This window comes from Eschscholzia californica, unplaced genomic scaffold (assembly GCF_041429995.1).
Source record: "Eschscholzia californica isolate CP2 unplaced genomic scaffold, dmEscCali1.0.p SCAF_1, whole genome shotgun sequence".
NCBI classification, from domain to species: domain Eukaryota; kingdom Viridiplantae; phylum Streptophyta; class Magnoliopsida; order Ranunculales; family Papaveraceae; genus Eschscholzia; species Eschscholzia californica.
In genome coordinates this window covers 83661035-83681326 of record NW_028238198.1, presented here as the reverse complement: position 1 = coordinate 83681326, position 20292 = coordinate 83661035, and the positions used below count along the sequence as shown (strand labels likewise).

Genomic DNA, 20292 nt, shown 5'->3' with positions numbered 1-20292 from the left:
ACACGAAGGCTATGTTTGGCATACAAGAAATAATTGTCACTACCAAGAACAACTATTCTTCAATATGATTCATATTAGGGATTCTACCTCATTTTATTGTTTGATTTGGTCAGGAATATGATTAGTAAAGATTGATTTTGTTTATATATTATTTACTTTCTGATTTTATTATCACATACCAAACATATCCTTAGTAGTTTTGACTAAAAATCTAAATTCAAGGGGGTAAGCTCAATTACCAATTATTGAAGGGGGTAAACTCAATTACCAATTAATTTTGAGGGGGTAAGCTCAAAAAACCCATCAAGAAACTACTAAAAGATCTTTGGTGTAAAATCGTTTTAAATTATTCTCTCGTGACAAATTTAATAAAGAGAAAGGGGAGTTCACCAATTTGGGGGGCAACAATTTTTTTTCGTAAGAATTCGACTACGATCTATGTTAGTCGTTACAAGGCATTCTCATAAAGATAGATAAGCACAATATCCGCCTAATTTAAACCATGAATAAAAGAGACCAAGCTGAACAACATGAAAGAGGTCTAAAACCGGACAACTTATTGCATAATCTACTTTATTTATAGCATAAATCACATGACTAAATCTTGATGGCAAACTACTCCTACCGAGACTCGATCCCATGACCTCATGGGCTTAAGAGGGGCGTCCAACCACCGCACCAAGGCTGGTGGACAGTGCTTTTTATTTTTTGTTGAAAAACATGTTGAAGACAATAAGAATATTCAAAGAGAAGAAGATGAAAGAAACACTCTAATGGAGGCAAGGCTTTTCATTAGTAAAACTAGGTTTTACAAGGAACAAATATATAGTAACATAAAAGACTAAAATGCCCTTGAAGGGCAAATTACTAAACAACCTCTAACTATAATATATATATATATATTCTAACACCTTCCCTCAAACTCACGGTGCGGTGTTGAAAAGCATCGAGAGTTTGCTAGCTAAGAAACGAAAGCGTGGAACCGAGTGTGACTTGGTGAACAAGTCAGCAATCTGCATAGTGGACGAGACAAACGGCAAACTGATGGTGCCTTGAGTGAAATGATGCCGAGTAAAGTGACAATCAATCTCAATGTGTTTGGTGCGCTCGTGAAAGACTGAATTATGAGCGATATGGATAACACTTTGATTGTCACAATAGATAGGAGTAGCCTCTGGAATGGAAACACCCATGTCTGCAAGTAACTCACGTAACCAAACTATCTCAGCTGTCGTAGACGCCATAGCACGATACTCAGGTTCAGTAGATGATCTAGATACAACAGTCTGTTTCTTGCTCCTCCAAGAAATAAGAGAATCCCCCAAAAATACACAATAACCTGTAATAGACTTACGATCTGTGCGATCGCTCGCCCAGTCTGCATCTGAATATGCTCGCAAAGTCAAGGAAGAAGTCGATGAAAGAAGGAGACTTTGAAAGCAAGTACCTCGAAGATATCTCAGAATACGAAGAACAACTGCCCAATGAACTGTAGTAGGTGAACCCACAAACTGGCTAACAACATGCACAACATATGCAATATCTGGACGAGTAATAGTGAGATAAATCAAACTGCCAACAATAGTACGATATAGTGTAGGATCTGCTAAAGGAGTACAATCTGTAGAAGAATAACGAGCATTAGACTCGATAGGAGAGTCGGCTGTCCGAGTATCACTGATACGAGCACGCTCAAGAATATTTGTAGTGTATTTGGACTGAGAGAGAAGATAACCTTGCGGGGTAGAGGCTACTTCAATCCCCAAAAAGTAACGGAGAGTGCCTAGATCCTTCATTTCAAATTGGCGTGCGTGCTAGCTGCAACTTCAAAGATGCAATACCATCAATATCATCACCAGTAATAATCATGTCATCAACATAAAACGACAAAAGAATGCGACCTGCAACACTATATTTGACAAAAAGAGCTGAATCATGATTGCTAGAAGCAAAAGCCAAGAGATGTAACTACATGTGAGAACTTCTCAAACCAAGCTCGCGGTGCCTGTTTGAGACCATATAATGCTTTCTTAAGCTTACAAACTTCTCCAGATTTATGTGGAACACCAGGAGGAGGATTCATATAAACTTCTTCCTGAAGATCTCCATTTAAGAAAGCATTTTTAACATCCATTTGAGAGATATGCCATTGACGAACCGAAGCAACTGCAATAAGCATATGAACAGTAGTCATTTTTGCAACCGGAGCAAAAGTCTCCTCATAGTCCATCCCATATGATGGGCCTAGAAGGTTACCCTAAATAGGTCACCACCCGCAAGTATACGGGCGTCAAGTGATAATTCCGGTAAGTCCGGTTCGTTCCTCAGAGACTAAGTGAAACCTATTCTAAGACTTGGAAGTAATAAGATTTTCTTTGAAAATTGTTTTGGTGATGTTAAAATCAAATACTAAAATAACGAAGAAAAATAATACCGGTAAACAGATCAATGGGGGAGAGGACCTAGGGTTTCGAATCCAGTCTAAACATACATAAGGATCGATTTAAATCTCATATCTTTTTATGGCTCAACATGATCAATTTTCTGACAACTCTAACTATTACCTATCAACTAGCAAGTATCCACCATTAAAGAACCTAACCTAAACATGGTGGATCAAGCTTCAAGAAGCATAAGTAATGAAAGATTATACCCGTCACAACAATCGACTATTACCTAAGAAGTATTGGCCATTAAAGAGACTATTCTAAATATGACGAATCAACTGGAAAATGTAATTGACGATGGAATCACGAATATTGTCGAACATCAATGCATATGAGATACTTAACAAACTAATGAATTCATAAATCAATATCTCATGCAAATTTCAAACTTCATCCAAAACCCTAGACAAAAGAAAGGTTAGCTATTCATACTCATCAAGGATATCATAAAGAGTTCCATCACATGAATCAAAATTAAAAAGAAAGTAAATTAGAAATCACCAAGTATTTGAAGATGAAGCACTTCTCTGTTTTCTTTCTTATTCTCTCTCTTTCTTTTAGCAACACTTTTTCTGAAACTGTTTTTGATACAATGAATGGAATGGAAGAGATAAGATGATAAATTTATAATGAATAATAAAAATTGCTCTTTGAATACTCCTCTGACTCTTTCTCTCTCTCTCTCTCTCTACAACAACCACCTCTCTTTCTCTCTGTTTATCTCTTCACTCTCTCACAAAGAAAAGAAAGAAAAGAAGATAAAAGATGATGGTTAGTTGATGAGGAACATCCCTGTTTTTCATGCCCTTGCACCTCTGTTTTGTTTTCAATTCCCTCTTTCTGTAAAATGTAGTTACTGTTCTTCTTTTCTCTCTAAAAATCTATCTTTTATGATCTGAGAAGAAGAAGAACATAACCTTGTTTCCTGTCCAAGGTCTCTGGTAATTTCTGTCCCCCAAAAGATGATATCTCTCTGTCTTCACTGTTTCTGAATTTATAGAGGAGAAAAATTCAGTCCCCTCTTTCAATCACTGCCTCTCTGTAAAAATACCAAACCAATCCTCCTAATCTCGATAATATCCTGGATCATGCCATCAATCTCTCTCTGAAATATCCAAGAAAATCTCTAGAAAAGAGATTGATTCCCTCTATTCTGTAATAAAATATCTCCATGATTCTATGTTTCAATCTTGTATATAGAACTAGAAGAAGAAGAAAATATCAGCAACCCCTTTAAAGAAATCAATCAGAAATCTCTCTTTCTTTCCATCTCTTGGTTGGTTATGAAATCTTTTCCAAAAGATGGAAAATAATATCTTTCTCTCACTGTTTCTAAAAGAAAGAGATCTCTCTCAAAGAACCGAATACTCCATCAATCTATGTTGATTTCCATCTTTCTTTCTCTGCTTATTTTCGATATCTCCAGCTCTTCCTTATCTGTTGTGATTTATTCCCCTAAGAACAGTTGAGTTGTTGATAGAATAAGAAGACCAAAAGAATAGGAAATCCCCACAAATTTTGGAAAGCAACCGGTTATAGATTTGTTCCCACTTTAGTTCCTCTAAATCTTCACTAAGGATATTACGGTGGAGCCCACAAAATAAATTGGCAGCAAAGAATTAGTTGATGACCTCATAATGATGCCATAACGGATTATGTGACTCTTCCTCACGTGGGCAAGAATGACTATTAATTTTGATTTGGATTTCAATCCCAACTAACCTTAATTGCAAATACATCCCATATTAACGTTAATTGCAATGAGGCAATGTTCATGGATACAAACTTGCACATTTGTTGGCCTCTTCAATTCTTGGGTAATTCCATTATGTTTGCGCCACGTGTCTTTAGAGAGATCCATGTTGACCAAATGTCAGCTCATTTTGACCTTAACTTTGTCTTGCTATAATTCTCAAATGACCAAAATGCCCTCAAGTGCGTCTTTATCCCGATTTTATCCGTTTTCCGAGTTCAATTCTGTAAAGTCACCTGGACAAAAGAAACACACACTTCATCAGAGTAACTGCTCGAATTGGACTAACTAGCCTTAGTTAAGAGATTCAGATGGGACATTTTCATGTCTCATCACCATACTCCTGCGAAAACCCCTTAGCAACTAGTCTTGCTTTGTACCGCTCAATAGACCCATCAGACTTTGTTTTAATTTTGTATACCCAACGAGAACCAATAGTACGTTTACCAGAGGGCAAAGGTACCAAATCCCATGTATCAGTCTTATGCAAAGCAGAGAGTTCTTCAGCCATTGCCTTTCGCCAAAGAGGATCAACAACTGCCTCCTTATAGGAAGAAGGCTCAGAGTGACAATGAATAGATGCTAAGAAAGAAGTAAAAGAAGGAGAAAAGGTAGAATAAACAAAATCAGGTAACTGAGTGGACTTACGAGCACGATGAGGATAACGAGAAGGTGGATGTGCAATCTCATTAAGAGCTTGGTCAGTCGTAGGAATTGGAGGTACATCACAAGTGAGAGGAACATCAGGTGCAGCAGGTTCAACATCAGTAGTAGGAGTATCACAAACATCAGAAAAAGGATCAATATAGATTAGGTTAGAGGGACTCACATCATGAGCATTAGCAGGAATAGAAAAATAAGGTATATGCTCTAAAAATACAACATGACGAGAGACATAAAATTTACGAGCAACTAGATCATAACACCGATAACCCTTCTGACCTTCACCATAACCAAGAAATACACACATGGCAGAACGAGAAGATAACTTGCTACGCTCAGCATGAGGACGAAGAACAAAACAAGTACACCCAAATACTCTTAAGGACGAGTAGTCAGGAGCATGCCCTGTCAATGCTTGAAATGGAGACAAACCTGAACAATGGGAAGTTGGAATTCTGTTAATTAAATTTACTGCAGTGAGAACAGCTTCACCCCAATACTCACTAGGAACAAAGGCAGACAATAACAAAGAACGAGCAGTTTCAACGATGTGCCGATGCTTCCTTTCAGCAACACCATTTTGCTGAGGAGTATCTGTACACGAAGATTGATGAACAGTTCCATCCATAACAAGCAACTCACGAAACCTATTTGAAGTATATTCCCCACCTAAATCACATCGAAAACACTTAATGATAGAGGAATATTGTGTTTTAACTAAGGCTCGAAACTGTTGATAAATTTCATAAAATTCAGAACGATGTTTCATCAGATAAACCCAACAAAAACGAGTGTAATCATCAATAAAGGAAACATAGTATTGAGAACCTCCTTTTGTGGGAACAGGAGAAGGACCCCATACATCAGAATGAACTAGATCAAAAGGTTTAACTGAAACAGACAGACTCGAAGCAAAAGGTAAAGCGGAAAATTTTGCAAGTTTGCAACCACTACAATCAGAAATATTTTTAACTTGCAAATCTCCTAATGCACCGGTAGACACTAAATATTTCAACCTAGATGTTGAAACATGACCAATACGAGAATGCCATAAGTAAAAACTAGAAGATGAAGGACTCAAACGGAAGGATGACAAGTCAAAAGTGGAAGCTGCAACATCAGGTACTTTCAACTCCTCTACAAAATATAATGCCCCATGCCTACGGCCTGTCCCAATCAGCTTCTGGGATTGTACATCCTGTACATAACAACCAGTAGAAGAAAATAAAACTAAACATCCAGAATCACACAACTGACTAATAGAAGCAAGATTTAGAGTAAGTTTGGGAACATGGAGAACATTCTGAAGAGATAGATTAGGTGTGACAACAGAGCCAATACCACTTAATGACATTGGTGTGCCATCAGCGGTTCGGACTGGAAGATCAGATATATGCTTTAATGAAACAAAAGATGATAGGAGACATATGACGAGAGGCGCCAGAATCTAAAATCCAAACTGAAGAAGGCATACCTGACGAAGAAATAAGAGAAGACAAACCTTCAGAAGAGGACAAGGCATGAGGTTGCATGGCTAAGAATCTTTGAAACTGATTTGAGAGTGAGTCTAATGGAGTACTAGAAGGCTTAGGAGCTAATGGGCCTTGCGGAGCAGAGGTGGACATAGCATGTGGCTGCATAGCAAGAAATTTCTGAAACATTTGAAATTGATCAACCACATTATCAGTTTTGGGCACAGAGGAAGATGAACCACTAGAACCAGACGAGTCAGATGGCGGTATAACTGCTGCGGTGTTATACTGAAAAGGCTTTTGAGGTCTCTGATTATGTTGCGACTTGTTCATTAACTTGGGGCATTGATCCTTCCAATGACCCTTTTGCTTACAGAAGTTGCATTCGTCCATAGCAACTTTTGTATGAGGTTTGTTCTGATGATTCTGATTTGGCTTCGAATGAACAGCTAACACTGTTTCAGTAGGTGTTTGAATAATGTCTTTCCTTGCTTGGTACTTGAGACGTGTCTCTTCAGCCATAAGCTCATTAACAACTTTAGCAATGGAGGGAAGTGGTTTACTATGCAAAATTGTACTACGAATTGATTCAAAATCACTACGCAAAGCCATCAAAAACTGAACCAAACGACCTTCCTCCCTACGAGCAATATAAGGAGGACACGCCTGCAACTCTTCAGATTCTGTAAGAGCTAACTGATCCCAAAGATCAATCATTGCAGCGTGAAATTCTTGAATATTCTTATCTCTTTGTTCCATATTTCTAATATCAGCTTCTAACTTATACTGTGTTGCAAAGTTCGACTGTTGGAACATATCGGCTAAGTAAAACCACATCTCACGACAAGTTTGAAATTTCGCCAACTGATATCCAATAGTGTTATCTACTGAGTTATTAATCCAAGTAATGATTTTCAAATTGTTTGCTTCCCAAACCCTAGATAACTCAGCAAAATTTTCTTTCGATCTATCAATTGGTTGAGCAACAGTACCATCAATGTAATCCCACAAATATTTTCCTTTCAAAAAAATTTTCATCAAAAAACTCCAATATGAGTAATTTTTGCCATTCAACCTTACACTAATAGCTTGCAATGAATCATCTTTTCCACCCTCCATTTTTCAATTTAATTCAATACCAAATATAACCAAGCAAATAACACCACCAAACAAATTAGCTAAAGAAATACAAATAAGAAGAAGAAGTGTGAAATAGCAATACCAAATCCGCAACGAGAATAGCAAAAACGAAGAGAAAATCACCCTTCAAACCCGCCAATAGTTTCCAAATCTCCCAAATAAAACGCCCAACAAATTAATTCCAAACCACAATACCTTCAAAACTTAAATTAATTCCAAACCAAACCAAACCAAACCACAGTACCTTCAATACTGCCAATTAATTCCAAATCTCTAAACCAAACCACCCAACAAATTAATTCCAAACCACTACAACACCATTCAAAATCGCCAATTCACATGTGCCAATTTAATTCCAAACCTCCAAACGAAAAGTGCCAATTTAATTCCAAACCTCCAAACCAAACCGCCCAATATTGGAAACTGCCAATTATTTCCAAACTACCAACATCGTTCCTTTCTAAAACCAAAATCCAAAATCGCCCCCTCTTTCTTAAACCAAAATCGCCAATAATCACCACTAACCTACCATGACCGCTTTGAAGTTGATATTACCAACCTAGATCTTCAAATCTTAAAGGCTCTAATACCATGTTGAAGACAATAAGAATATTCAAAGAGAAGAAGATGAAAGAAACACTCTAATGGAGGCAAGACTTTTCATTAGTAAAACTAGGTTTTACAAGGAACAAATATATAGTAACATAAAAGACTAAAATGCCCTTGAAGGGCAAATTACTAAACAACCCCTAACTATAATATATATATATATATATATATATATATATATATATATATATATATATATATATATTGTAACAAAACATATACAACAGTTAAGATTTTCTTAATATAAATAATCTTAAGATATACAAAAATTAAGATTATCTATATTAAGAAAATACTATTGTTATTATTTTTTTTTTATAGGAGAAAGTTGTCGATTTAAATCCCACATTTGTTCTCATAATTTCTGAAATTGGGTTTTTCTTATCTGTAAAAGTTGTAGTGATCCAACAAGCAGGAGGAGCAAATAGATTCAAGTTTGAAAGGCAGTTTGGAATGTTGTAATTTATATTCGGGAGTGCTACATGTACAAAGTCTTTGACAAAATTCCTGACTTAATGACTCATTTTCACTAAAAGACAAAAGTTGATCAAGGTTGTTCAAAGTTTGACTTTGATCGGGACCGTTCACTTAGCATTTTGTCAAGAATCTTGTCAAAGATTCTTTGTACATTTAGCATTTCCCATTTATATTAGAGTCATGGTTAATAATGTGTTTTTGGGCTTATCATGAAACTTTTAGATTTGGAACACAGATGGAGTGAGGAAGTTAAACACTAGTTTGAGAGGTTTCAAAGCAAGGTTACTTGGTACGTGGATCGCTCCGGTACGTGGTACAGGTACCGGTACGCGGTACGCTACCATGTGATTATCGGGTGCGCTAGAGGTATATTTCTTCGGTTCGCTATTTTCGATTCCAATACGTTTTTGGGAGATTTTAAAAGGTCTCCCCGTTTTTGTTAAAATGCCTCCCCATGGTTTCGTTGACTTAGTAAAAAACCTTTGACTTAGCTTGGTTAAAGGGCCCCCCTCTTTGAATGGGTGAAAAAAACCCCCTTTAAAGGTGTATTTCACCCACATTTTCTCTCCTCCATCTCATTTTCTCTATCTGCCACATCATTTGACCACGCCACATCATCATCTTCTCCGGCAGGGTCGCCGGCCGGCCAAACTTCCGGCCCGCGACTTCAAAATATATATATATATTTTTTTATTCTCTCTCTTCTCTCTCTCTCTCTGAAAACAATTTTTTTTTTTAAAACTCTCTCTCTCTACATATCTAGAGAGAGAGAGAGCAAATCCATTGAAGGTCTGCGAACAGACCTCCAAAGGGTCTGCGAACAGACCTTCAAAGGGTCTGTTCGCAGACCTTCAATGGATCTGCTCTCTCTCTCTCTCTAGATCTGTAGAGAGAGAGAGAGAGTTAAAAAAAAAAAATTGTTTTTAGAGAGAGAGAATAAAAAAAAGAAAATTTGAAGGTCGCCGGCGGGAAGTTTGGCCGGCCGGCGACCCTGCCGGAGAAGATGATGATGTGGCGTGGTCAACATCATCGGTCTTGGGTTAAGTTTGACCTAACGGCGTTAACTTTGCCGTTAAGTCAAATATTGATGAAGGAGGTGCTCTTTTTTTTTTTTTTTTTTTTTTGGAAGTCGACTACGATCTACATATGTCGTTACATTTGACACTTGATACATCATAGATGTGATAAGCTCGATAACCGCCCACTCAAACACTAACAGGACCGGGCCTATAGCCCAACTAGAACATGCCCTAAAGGCCAACAACATTATTTACACCCTAATAATCCCAATTCAAATAACCAAAGATTCCACCTTGTCTGGGATTCAAACCTGGGACCTCCAGGGCTTTCTGGAGTTTATGTCAACATCTTGGAACCACTTGGGCTACCAACTGTTGACAAAGAGGTGCTCTTTTGTAGAGGGGGCCCTATAACCAAATAGGTTATAATGAGGGGCGCTTTTAGCGGGGAGGCCTTTTAACAAAAACGGGGGGGGGGGGGGGGGGGCTTTTAAAATTTCCCCACGTTTTTTTTACTATTTTCCTAGACAATATTTTGTCTCCACAAAATTTAAAATCTAACTGGTTAATTCATCAAATTCTTGTAGTAACTATTGAACATGTAGAAATTATAGATTTTTTACAAAGACTTTGGGTTCATTAGACTAAAAAATCCGGTACGGTAATTTTAGAGTACTGGATCGCGAACCCACCCAAAAAGGATACAGTGAATCGGGTACGCGGTACGCTAGTGGGAAGAGAGTATCTCGTAATGTTGGTTCAAAGACAAAAACCTACCATTTTTATTACTAGTCAAATAATACTTGTGTCATCAATTTGATGGCAAATACATATTAATTTATAGTTCTTCGGTGTTAATTTTATTATTTTCATTGACTCGCGTTGTACTGATTCTTTTTCATATAATATCAAATATGCTAAGGGAACCAAGTCACCAACAACTGCCAGCCGAGAATCAAAATCATAAGAAAGTGTTTTTTTATTATAGTAGAATCTGAATTTTGATTTTGAGTTCTGAATTAACTTAAGTTAATGTATATTATACTAGTATAATGCATTACTTATTTCGACGAAATGCTCACACTCTGCTCGACGAAATCCTCCAAAAATAATATAATTTTTTTTGTATTAATTATTGTGCAAAAATTTGTTGAATTTTTAAATGATGATGATCTTTATAAAATCTATGAATGGGCAACTGAAAGAGGTAGAAGAACAAGAACAAGTATGGATGATAGAAGTAAGAGTGAAAATGAGACTCATTTTGCTAATGCTGGGTTTCTAAGTAAAATGTCATTTTGGTGGTTGAATCCATTGATGAAGATGGGAAAGAAAAAGAAGATTCTTGAGGATGAAGACATACCCATGTTGCGAAAAGTTGACAGAGCCGAAACCTGTTACCTTTTGTTCATGGGTAAACTGAATCAACAAAAACAAGTGACAGAAACTTCGGTTCTGTCGGCAATAATTTTCTGTGATTGGAAAGACATTTTGAGTTCTGGGTTCTTTGCATTACTCAAGGTACTAACTATTTCTTCAGGTCCTTTATTTCTTAGTGCTTTCATTGATGTTGCCAATGGAAAAGAAACATTTAAACACCAAGGTTATGTATTGGTTATCTTATTGTTCTTGTCGAAATTTTTAGAGTCAATTGGGCAACGACAATGGTACTTCCGATGTCGATTAATGGGTGTTCACATTAGGTCTTTACTTTCGGCAGCTATTTATAGAAAGCAACTGAGACTTTCTAATGCAGCTAAGACTAATCATTCGTCTGGTGAAATAATCAACTACGTCGCTGTAGATGCTTACAGAGTTAGCGAAATCTGTTTTCACTTTCATAGCGCTTGGTCATTAACTTTGCAAATCTGCCTCGGAGTAACAATTTTGTTTAAAACCGTTGGGCTTGCTTCAATCGCAGCTTTGGTGGTAATTGTATTCTTTGTGATGCTCAATGGTCCGTTAATCAAATTACAAACTAAGTTCCAGAGTAAGCTTACAGTAGTACAGGACAAGAGGCTAAAGGCTATGTCGGAGGCTCTTGTGAACATGAAGGTATTAAAGATGTATGCTTGGGAGAAAAATTTCAAGTTTGTCATTGAACAATTCAGGAAAGAGGAGTATAAGATGTTGTTAGCTGTCACACTTCAGAAAACGTATATCGTTTTTCTCTTTTGGGCAGCCCCTGTTATGGTTTCAGTTGCTACTTTTGCAACTTGTTACTTTCTTAAGATTCCTCTGGATGCTCGTAATTTGTTCACCTCTATAGCAACTTTACGGGTTGTTCAAGAGCCTATTAGACTAATCCCTGAATTAATTGCAGTGTTCGTTGATGCTAAAGTATCATTTTCTCGGATTGCAAAGTTTCTTTTGGCAAAAGAATTGCAAAGTGGAAAAACTAGGCAGGAAAGAAATTTCGAGGAACTTAATTCAGGGATCTTTATTAAGGCCGGTAATCTTTTGTGGGAAGAGAATCAAATAAAGCCTACTCTAAGAAATATAAACTTAGAAATAAAACCGGGTCAAAAGGTAGCTATCTGTGGAGAGGTTGGTGCTGGTAAATCAACCCTTCTAGCGACAATTCTCGGAGAAGTTCCAAAAGTAGAGGGGATGGTAAGTTCTTATGTCCTCCTTAATCCTTATTTTCTGTATGAATTTGATGATCAAACAAGTGCTCATTCGATTGCTTTTTTATTTTGTTTTACAGGTTCAAGTTTATGGCAGAATTGCTTATGTTTCTCAAACTGCATGGATCCAGTCTGGAAGTATACGAGAGAATATATTGTTCGGGTGCTCCATGGATAAGCAAAGATACCAAGAAACACTAGAAAAGTGTTCGCTGCTGAAGGACCTTGATATACTACCTTTTCGTGATCTTACTGAAATAGGAGAGAGAGGAATAAATCTTAGTGGTGGTCAAAAGCAACGTATTCAACTTGCTCGTGCACTTTATCAGGATGCAGATATATATCTCTTGGACGATCCATTTAGTGCGGTTGATGCTCATACTGCAACAAGCCTATTTAATGTAAGATCACAATTCTGTTGTCCTTCGGTTAATGACTTTGTTGGCTAAGAGTTAACTCCTAGTGACGATTTCTTACTTTTGGTTATGTAGGAATATGTAATGGGAGCGTTATCAGGGAAGACAGTCTTACTAGTTACACACCAAGTTGATTTCCTTCCGGCATTTGATTACGTTATGGTCAGTTTACAAGTGAATCCTTCAAACTTTCCGTTAAATAGGATGCAATATCTAGACCCTAATTTAATGCCACGCTATAGTCGGTTTTAAATGATCTTTGTTTTTTTTAGCGAAGGTGCTTAAACAATCTACTCCACAATTCTATTGTGGATTCTAGTAAAATGATATATCTACTCCACAATGTTATCTTACAAAATTTATTTTCGACAGTTGATATCAGATGGAGAAATCCAACATTCAGCTCCATATCATGTACTATTATCTTCTAGTCAAGAATTTCGGGACCTTGTCAATGCGCACAAAGACACAGCTGGTTCTGAAAGATTAATTGAGGTTGCTTCTTCACAGAATAGTCGAAGCTCTGCCAAAAAGACTACGAAAAGTTATTGCGACATGCCGCTTGAAGATTCAGTAAGATACCAATTGATTGAGCAAGAAGAGAGAGAAACAGGCACTAGTTGGAAACCTTACCTGCAATATCTAAATCAGAATAGAGGCTTCCTTTACTTATCCTTGGCAATATTTTCCTACCTAACCTTTCTTGCTACACAAATACTGCAAAACTGTTGGATGGCTGCTAACGTGCAGAATCCTAAAGTTAGCCAATTGAGACTAATTGTTGTGTACTCACTGATTGGATGCATCTCACTAGTCTTTTTACTCTGTAGATTTATTTTTGTAGTTGCTTTAGGAGTTAGTTCATCGAAATCGTTATTTTCTCAGCTATCGAGCTCTCTTTTCCGTGCACCTATAGCTTTTTACGAGTGTACGCCTTTGGGAAGGATACTAACTCGGGTAAGAGTTTCGGCAACTGAACTTATTTTTTTGGAAAACAGCATGATGCTAATGTTTCTCATTTCACATTTCTTGTGTACAGGTCTCTTCTGATTTGGGTATTGTAGACTTCGATCTTCCACTTTGCTTTAGTTTCGTTATTTCCAGTACAGCAAATACGTATGCCACTCTTGGAGTGTTCACTGTTATTACCTGGCAAGCTGTGTTTGTGTCCATACCAATGATATACATGGTGATATACTTACAGGTACAATTCTAGGATTTCTTGATGATTCTTTTAATTTTACGACTGAGACTATAAAGATTTAAATCAAACAATAAGACTATTGTGTTTTACAATATCCATTTGTTGAATGTGTATTTTTACTCAATAGAGATTCTATTCTCCTTCTGCAAAAGAGTTCATGCGGATAAATGGAACAACTAAGTCATTGGTAGCTAGCCATCTTGGGGAATCTATAGCCGGAGCAATCACAATAAGAGCTTTTGAGAAAGAAGACCAATACTTCGCTCAAAACCTCGATCTCATCGACAAAAATGCTGGTTCTTGTTTTTATATCTTTTCTGCTAATGAATGGTTCATCCAACGTTTGGAAATACTATGCGCTGTCGCCCTTTGCTCCTCAGCCCTTGTGATAGTTTTGCTTCCTCCTGGAACTCTTCATACTGGTAGGTTTATATTTCTTTTCTTCCCATTTCTCTTGGAGAATGGCTCGTCGAATCTATATTGACCTGTTTTTGTCTCACTTGTCTTCCGACCCTAAAGTAGTGGCTGCCTAGCCAGGCAAAGGCTTAAGCAAGGACTTGAACTCGGGTGTTTTTCTCCACCTGATCCACCAATCAATCTTTCTGATGACAGGATATATTGGAATGGCACTGTCATATGGTCTTACCTTGAACCTGTTCCTTGTTCTCTCTGTCCAACACCAGTGCTCTCTAGCAAACTACATCATTTCTGTAGAAAGACTAAACCAATACATGCACATTCCTAGTGAAGCTCCGGATTTTATACAAGGGAACCGGCCAATGCCTGACTGGCCAGTAGCGGGTAGAGTAGAAATCCATGATTTGCAGGTAATCTTCGGCAAGGTTTATTTTACAAAATTGTTTTCGCCATCCTTAACACAGATCAGTAAACGAAAGTAGTGATTGGTTTTTTTACTTATTGCCCGAGTCTCATTTGCCTGAATCTGACTTATCTTAAGTCTGACTTATTTGAATATGACGTGCCTGGGTCGACTTATCTAAACAGTTATTTGAGGTTAATTCAGATAATGATGTCTTTCTGTCTAATTTTTTAAGGGCCCAAAATAGATCAGTCTCAGCTGATTTAAACTTTCCGGGGCACACAAGTCACAAATCCCCAAATAAAAAAGACGAACATAACACTTGTCTCGAGCCAGTTCAGATCGAGTCAGATTTCATATCTGCGTTCAACAAAAGACTAACACTATCTGAGAACATTTGTGTCAAACAGATTAGATATAGGGCAAATACTCCTCTTGTTCTTCAAGGGATCAGTTGCACATTTGAAGGAGGGCACAAGATTGGGATTGTTGGCAGGACGGGCAGCGGCAAAACAACTCTTATAGGTGCTTTGTTTCGTTTGGTAGAACCGGTTGGTGGTAAAATCATCATAGATGGTATTGACATCTCTACTATCGGACTTCACGATCTAAGATCACGGTTAGGTATCATACCTCAAGATCCAACTCTCTTTAATGGGACGGTTAGATACAATCTGGATCCTCTGTCTCAATATACCGACCACGAAATATGGGAGGTAATTTCTTTGCTTATATGTTGGTTTCTGTTACGTGTTTGAAACAGTTCAAAAACCACATACCCATGCTCTTACTTGTGATTAACTATCAGATGTTCTTGTGCTAACTTGTAGGTCCTCCGTAAATGTCAACTTCGAGAGACGGTAAAAGAGAAAGAAGACGGTCTTGATAGTTTTGGTAGGTAATATAGTTAGGTGAGCAGCTTTTTCTTTTTCTACATGGAGTCATTACTGACATTTTGATTTACCAGTTCAACAAGATGGTGTTAACTGGAGTATGGGACAACGGCAGTTATTCTGTCTTGGGCGAGCTTTGTTGAGGAAAAGCCGTATATTGGTTCTCGATGAAGCCACTGCTTCGATCGACAATGCAACAGATTCCATTCTTCAGAAAACGATACGCACAGAATTTATGAATTGTACAGTTCTCACTGTAGCACATAGAATACCAACTGTAATGGACAGTACAATGGTGCTTGCTATAAGTGATGGCAAGTCCTCTCTCTCTCTCTCTCTCTCTCTCTCTATATATATATATATATATATATATATATATCACCGAGAGTCCCTGTGCTATGTCACACTTTCGTAGCTGTTTGAAGCCTTGTTGAGCTCTAAAGTACGTTATTGTAACTGTAACTGCGGTTGATACGAGGGGGAGAATACTTACCTAATTGAAGCTCATACTGATCGAAATGCTTGTATGATTTTGCAGGAAAAGTAGTGGAGTACGATGAACCAATGAAGTTGATGAAGGAAGAAAGCTCATTGTTTGGGCAACTAGTTAAAGAATACTGGTCACATTTTCATTCCGCAGATTCCTTGTGATAGCTTCTCTTTTGTCGTATTTCTTAGTCCAACGGGCTAGCTTATAAATAAGATCTTACAATTTTAGATGAAATTTTTACTCAATTGTTATGATTCTTTTTTTCTTTTTTCAATTTTCCGGAAAATAAACAAAATAAAACAAGAAAAAGGTACAAGTATAAGCAACCGAAATGAATATCCCTGGCTTGCTAGGCTTCATTGTTCATAGCCATCTGTTTCCCCTTTTTTTGTTGAGAAAGTTGTATTATATCTATCTGTTTCCTCCTTATTGAAGGAGAAATCTTCTCTCACCAATAGATGGTTTGTGCAAATGAAAAACTAGAATAACAATTCTATATCACGGACCACGCAGAAAAATAATGATATTGATAATTGAGTATTGGTAGGGGGTGTGCCAGGCCAATGCAATAGTGCAACGCAAAGGCGACACATGAGAGCCCCAGCAGCAAGCTACTGTGGTGGACTCTCCCCCGTGAAAAAAATTAATTTAATATCGTGTGATCCAATGGACCACATATCAGATATTAAACTGATAAGAACAGATACTACACTTGATCTTAGCCAAAAGGCCGAGAAAGGTATGCTTTCTTCATTCTATTTGATATTGTTTTGTAATAGTTTCCAACTCCCATGCTCATTCAAACTCATCTGTGTGGGACTATTTTAACAAACGGTGTCGGTAGGCAACTCATGTTTATTACATCTTGAAATGCCCTCTTTGATTGACTTGATTAATTTCCAAACATGACTTCCTCTCTCGTACAAGGAACTGCCTAAACATGAGGAGCGATTAGAACTGCCTAAACAGGAAGTGACTCAATTTCAAAGACGAAACAACTTTTCTCGTACAAGGAAATGAATTGATTCATAGACAGTTTTCTCTACATACGACTTTGATCAAGGATGACTGTATCCTATCAAATATTGAAATTCAGGAAGAGAACGGTCTGCTTTACCATTTTCAAACTAAAGACGACAGTCCAAAAAAATTTAAGATGAAATTGGTTTCAAACTATAGACGACAGTCCAAAAAAGTTTAAGATGAAATTGGTAGGGGCCGCGCGAACGCGTACCCCCTCTATCACAAATTATGACGTAGACTCCACCACTTGGGTAGATCTTAGGCGAGTGCCCCTCCTAAGTGCAATGGAGGTCACTAACCTAGGCCATGGTCCTTCTTGATCAACCATTGACCCCGTCCAGGTAAGTATGTTTAAAAGTTCAATGGCAACCTCATTTTGTATCACAGTGATCTATGGATTTTCCCCTTCTTCATGGATGTGGGACTATAAAAAATTTAATATTATACACCCATTACAATCTTTTGTGTTAGCTAGAGAAGTTATATGTAGACAACAAATTCTTGTATACTCTTAGTTTTTCTTCTTGCGAAGTTGATTTACCTAACATAAAAGTAGGATGAAACTTTTGACTGACTAACTCCCAGAGACTAGGAATGCATGACCAGAAACTAACTCTTAAAGACTTGGAATGCATGACTGGAAACTAACTCTTGACTAACTAACTCCCAGAGACTAGGAATGCATGACTGGATAACAGACCTGAAATTATCTACTGACTTAGTCAGAAATAGTAACTAGTAACTTTCTAATGCTTAGTCAACATAGCTGGTGGTGAGACTCTAACATTCCTCCTCAACACCAACATTTATTCTTTGTACCATCCTGAGTTGGTGACCAAAGTTTTCGAACTTCTTGTTGTTCAGACTTTTGGTAAACAAATTTGCCACTTGTTCATTTGTGTCAATTTACTTCAGTTTTTATCTCTTCTTGCAACAATTTCTCCCTTTGAAAATGATGGTGTACCTCTACGTGCTTAGTTCTTGCATGAAACATGAAAAACAAAATTTTCAGCCAAATGTATTGTTGATTGGTTATCGCGGTGCAGAAAAATTGCTTCATTAGCTGACTGACCCAAGTCAGTTGACAAACGTTTAAGCCAAGTGCTCTCATGCGCTGCCATAGCTGCAGTTCGATATTCTGCTTCAGTTGATGATAAGGATACAGTTGGTTGTCTTTTGCTACACAAAGAAATTGCTCGTAATCAAATTGTTGAAAGTGTTTTGAATATGAGTTGATATCTAATCCGGTTTACGACCCGCCAACACGTTTAGGTCTCGGCGTAGAATTTTGGATCCTTTAGCAGAGTCGAACACCGAAACAGAGCTGGTATGTGAAGCAGGGCACCGAGACAGAGCTGGAATGCGTAGCAGGGTTATGTCGATTATTAGTGTTAGCGTATCTATGTGTATTTTAGATTTAGAAAGAGAGTCGGCGAGGCAGTGTCGGTGGGATTGGGGTTTTAGTGACCATATATAAACTAAAATCCTAGGAGATATTTGATTCTCACGTATCTCTTGTGTAACTTGTTTGCTCACCATAGTGAATATCATCGCACCGATATCGTCGTGGAGTAGGTCTCACTTCCCGAACCACGTAAATCTCTTGTATTGTGTGATTGTGTTTTTATTTCCTATTGCTTCTCTTGGATTACTTGTTTTTGTCATAACACCAATCATAAGAACATACCCCAGTAGTTGAGCGTCGATTATCGTGATCACCATCATCACAAAAACCAACTAGTTTAAATCTCCTTTCTTATACAAAATACCATAACCAAGTGTGCTATTTACATATCTTAAAATTCGTCGAACTGCATCCAAATGAGGTTTCTTTGGTTGATGCATATATCGACTCATCACACCAACTACATAAGAAATATCATGTCTACTTAGAGTCAAGTAGATCAGGTTGCCCACCAATTGTCAGTACATCGTTGCATCTTCCGAGTCTCCCTTCACGAGCACAAAATTTGACATTTATCTCCATTGGTGTATCGATGGGTTTACATTCAAGCATACCACTTTAATAGATTTTAGAGTATTTTCTCTGGTGAAGAAATATATCTTCATTGGTGTGATCAACCTCAAGGAAGTTTAAGTTGCCCAAGTTTTTTCATTTGAAAACGAACTGATAAAGTCTCTTTTGTTTGGAGAATCTCTTCTTCACAATCTCCCGTGATGATTAAATCATCCACGTATACTAAGACGAAAGCTAACTTCACTCCATCTGTTTAACAAACAGACTACAATCTGCACTTGTCACTAAATAGCCATTATGGGTTAGAAATTTAGCAATCTTACTGTACCATGTTATTGGTGATTGCTTCAATCCATATAATGGTTTCCGTAACTTACATACATATTATGGACGATATTGGTTTTGAAACCCCAATGGTTGATTCATGTAAATCTCTCGGTCTAACTATCCGTGCAAGAAAGCATTCTTCACATCCATTTGCAACAATATCCATTTTTTGTGAGCTGCAAGTGCAAGTAAAACTCTTAATGTTGTAATCTTTAGAACTGGACTAAAAGTTTCTTCATAGTCTAATCCATATTGTTGGGAGAACCCTCTAGCTACTAGACGAGATTTGTTTCTCTCAATTGATCCATCGGTGCGACGCTTTACTTTGTAAACCCATTTGCATGAAATTGGCTTCACATTTGCTAGTTTTGGAACAAGTTCCCATGTCTGATTTTCTGTATCTATTGTATCTTGTTCTTCTGTCATAGCAACATTTGCATATTCGGCTTCCTGATTCTTGTTGACCTCCTTGGTGTAATTGTTTCTTTAGGACCTTCATTTGATGGTTGGTACACACCTGTTTGCCAAGAACTTTTTATCGGTATCTTTACCTCCACCTATATCCAACTGAATTTGAGCACGTTTGAATCTGATAGCTTCTATTTTTCTAAAGACCGCCACAAAGATGCTTCATCAAACAACACATTTGGTGATATGTAACAAGCACCCAAAATCTATAATAGAACAATAAAAAGTTGATAGTTAAGTATTGGTTGGGAGTGTGCCAGGCAAATGCAATAGTGCAACGCAAAGGCGACACTTGAGAGCCCCAGCAGCAAGCTACTGTAGTGTACTCTCCCCCGTGAAAAAAATTAATTTAATATCGTGTGACCCAATGGACCACATATCAGATATTAAACTGATAAGAACAGATACTACACTTGATCTTAGCCAAAAGGCCGAGAAAGGTATGCTTTCTTCATTCTATCTAATA

The 20292-nt window shown here is 37.5% G+C and overlaps 2 protein-coding genes and 3 non-coding genes across 5 annotated transcripts; 1 reads left to right on the top strand and 4 right to left on the bottom strand.

Moving 5' to 3' along the window:
• Window positions 1-5657: 5657 nt before the first annotated feature.
• LOC147570163 (uncharacterized) lies at window positions 5658-8143 on the bottom strand. Its single transcript, XM_086672703.1, has 2 exons — window positions 6365-8143; window positions 5658-6061 (listed from the first exon to the last, which is right to left on the bottom strand). Exons 1-2 carry the CDS (start codon window positions 7452-7454, stop codon window positions 6024-6026), a joined length of 1128 nt encoding a protein of 375 aa, XP_086528829.1. The 5' UTR covers window positions 7455-8143; the 3' UTR covers window positions 5658-6023.
• Window positions 8144-10349: 2206 nt separating this feature from the next.
• On the top strand, window positions 10350-16275 carry LOC147570162 (ABC transporter C family member 10-like). The gene is made up of 11 exons (XM_086656715.1): window positions 10350-12193; window positions 12288-12608; window positions 12699-12785; window positions 12996-13580; window positions 13663-13827; window positions 13955-14249; window positions 14440-14654; window positions 15058-15363; window positions 15478-15541; window positions 15615-15854; window positions 16079-16275. The coding sequence occupies exons 1-11, from the start codon at window positions 10655-10657 to the stop codon at window positions 16189-16191; spliced, it is 3930 nt and encodes a 1309-aa protein (XP_086512841.1). The 5' UTR covers window positions 10350-10654; the 3' UTR covers window positions 16192-16275.
• A 300-nt stretch (window positions 16276-16575) lies between these two features.
• Window positions 16576-16773, bottom strand: LOC147570161 (U2 spliceosomal RNA). Its single transcript, XR_015231565.1, has one exon. It is a non-coding gene; the product is annotated as a U2 spliceosomal RNA (small nuclear RNA).
• A 469-nt stretch (window positions 16774-17242) lies between these two features.
• LOC147570160 (U1 spliceosomal RNA) lies at window positions 17243-17402 on the bottom strand. Its single transcript, XR_015231681.1, has one exon. It is a non-coding gene; the product is annotated as a U1 spliceosomal RNA (small nuclear RNA).
• Window positions 17403-20072: 2670 nt separating this feature from the next.
• Window positions 20073-20270, bottom strand: LOC147570159 (U2 spliceosomal RNA). The gene has a single exon (XR_015231581.1). It is a non-coding gene; the product is annotated as a U2 spliceosomal RNA (small nuclear RNA).
• Window positions 20271-20292: the final 22 nt, after the last annotated feature.

Excerpts from the sequence above, each read along its gene's own strand:
- LOC147570163 (XM_086672703.1), bottom strand. The coding sequence starts at position 7,454 with ATGGAGGGTGGAAAAGATGATTCATTGCAAGCTATTAGTGTAAGGTTG. Across the intron at positions 6,062-6,364 it reads TGCCTTGTCCTCTTCTGAAG|GATGTACAATCCCAGAAGCT; the intron begins GTTTGTCTTCTC and ends TGTTATGTACAG.
- LOC147570162 (XM_086656715.1), top strand. The coding sequence starts at position 10,655 with ATGCTCACACTCTGCTCGACGAAATCCTCCAAAAATAATATAATTTTT. Across the intron at positions 12,786-12,995 it reads CGGCATTTGATTACGTTATG|TTGATATCAGATGGAGAAAT; the intron begins GTCAGTTTACAA and ends TATTTTCGACAG. Across the intron at positions 14,655-15,057 it reads TAGAAATCCATGATTTGCAG|ATTAGATATAGGGCAAATAC; the intron begins GTAATCTTCGGC and ends TGTGTCAAACAG.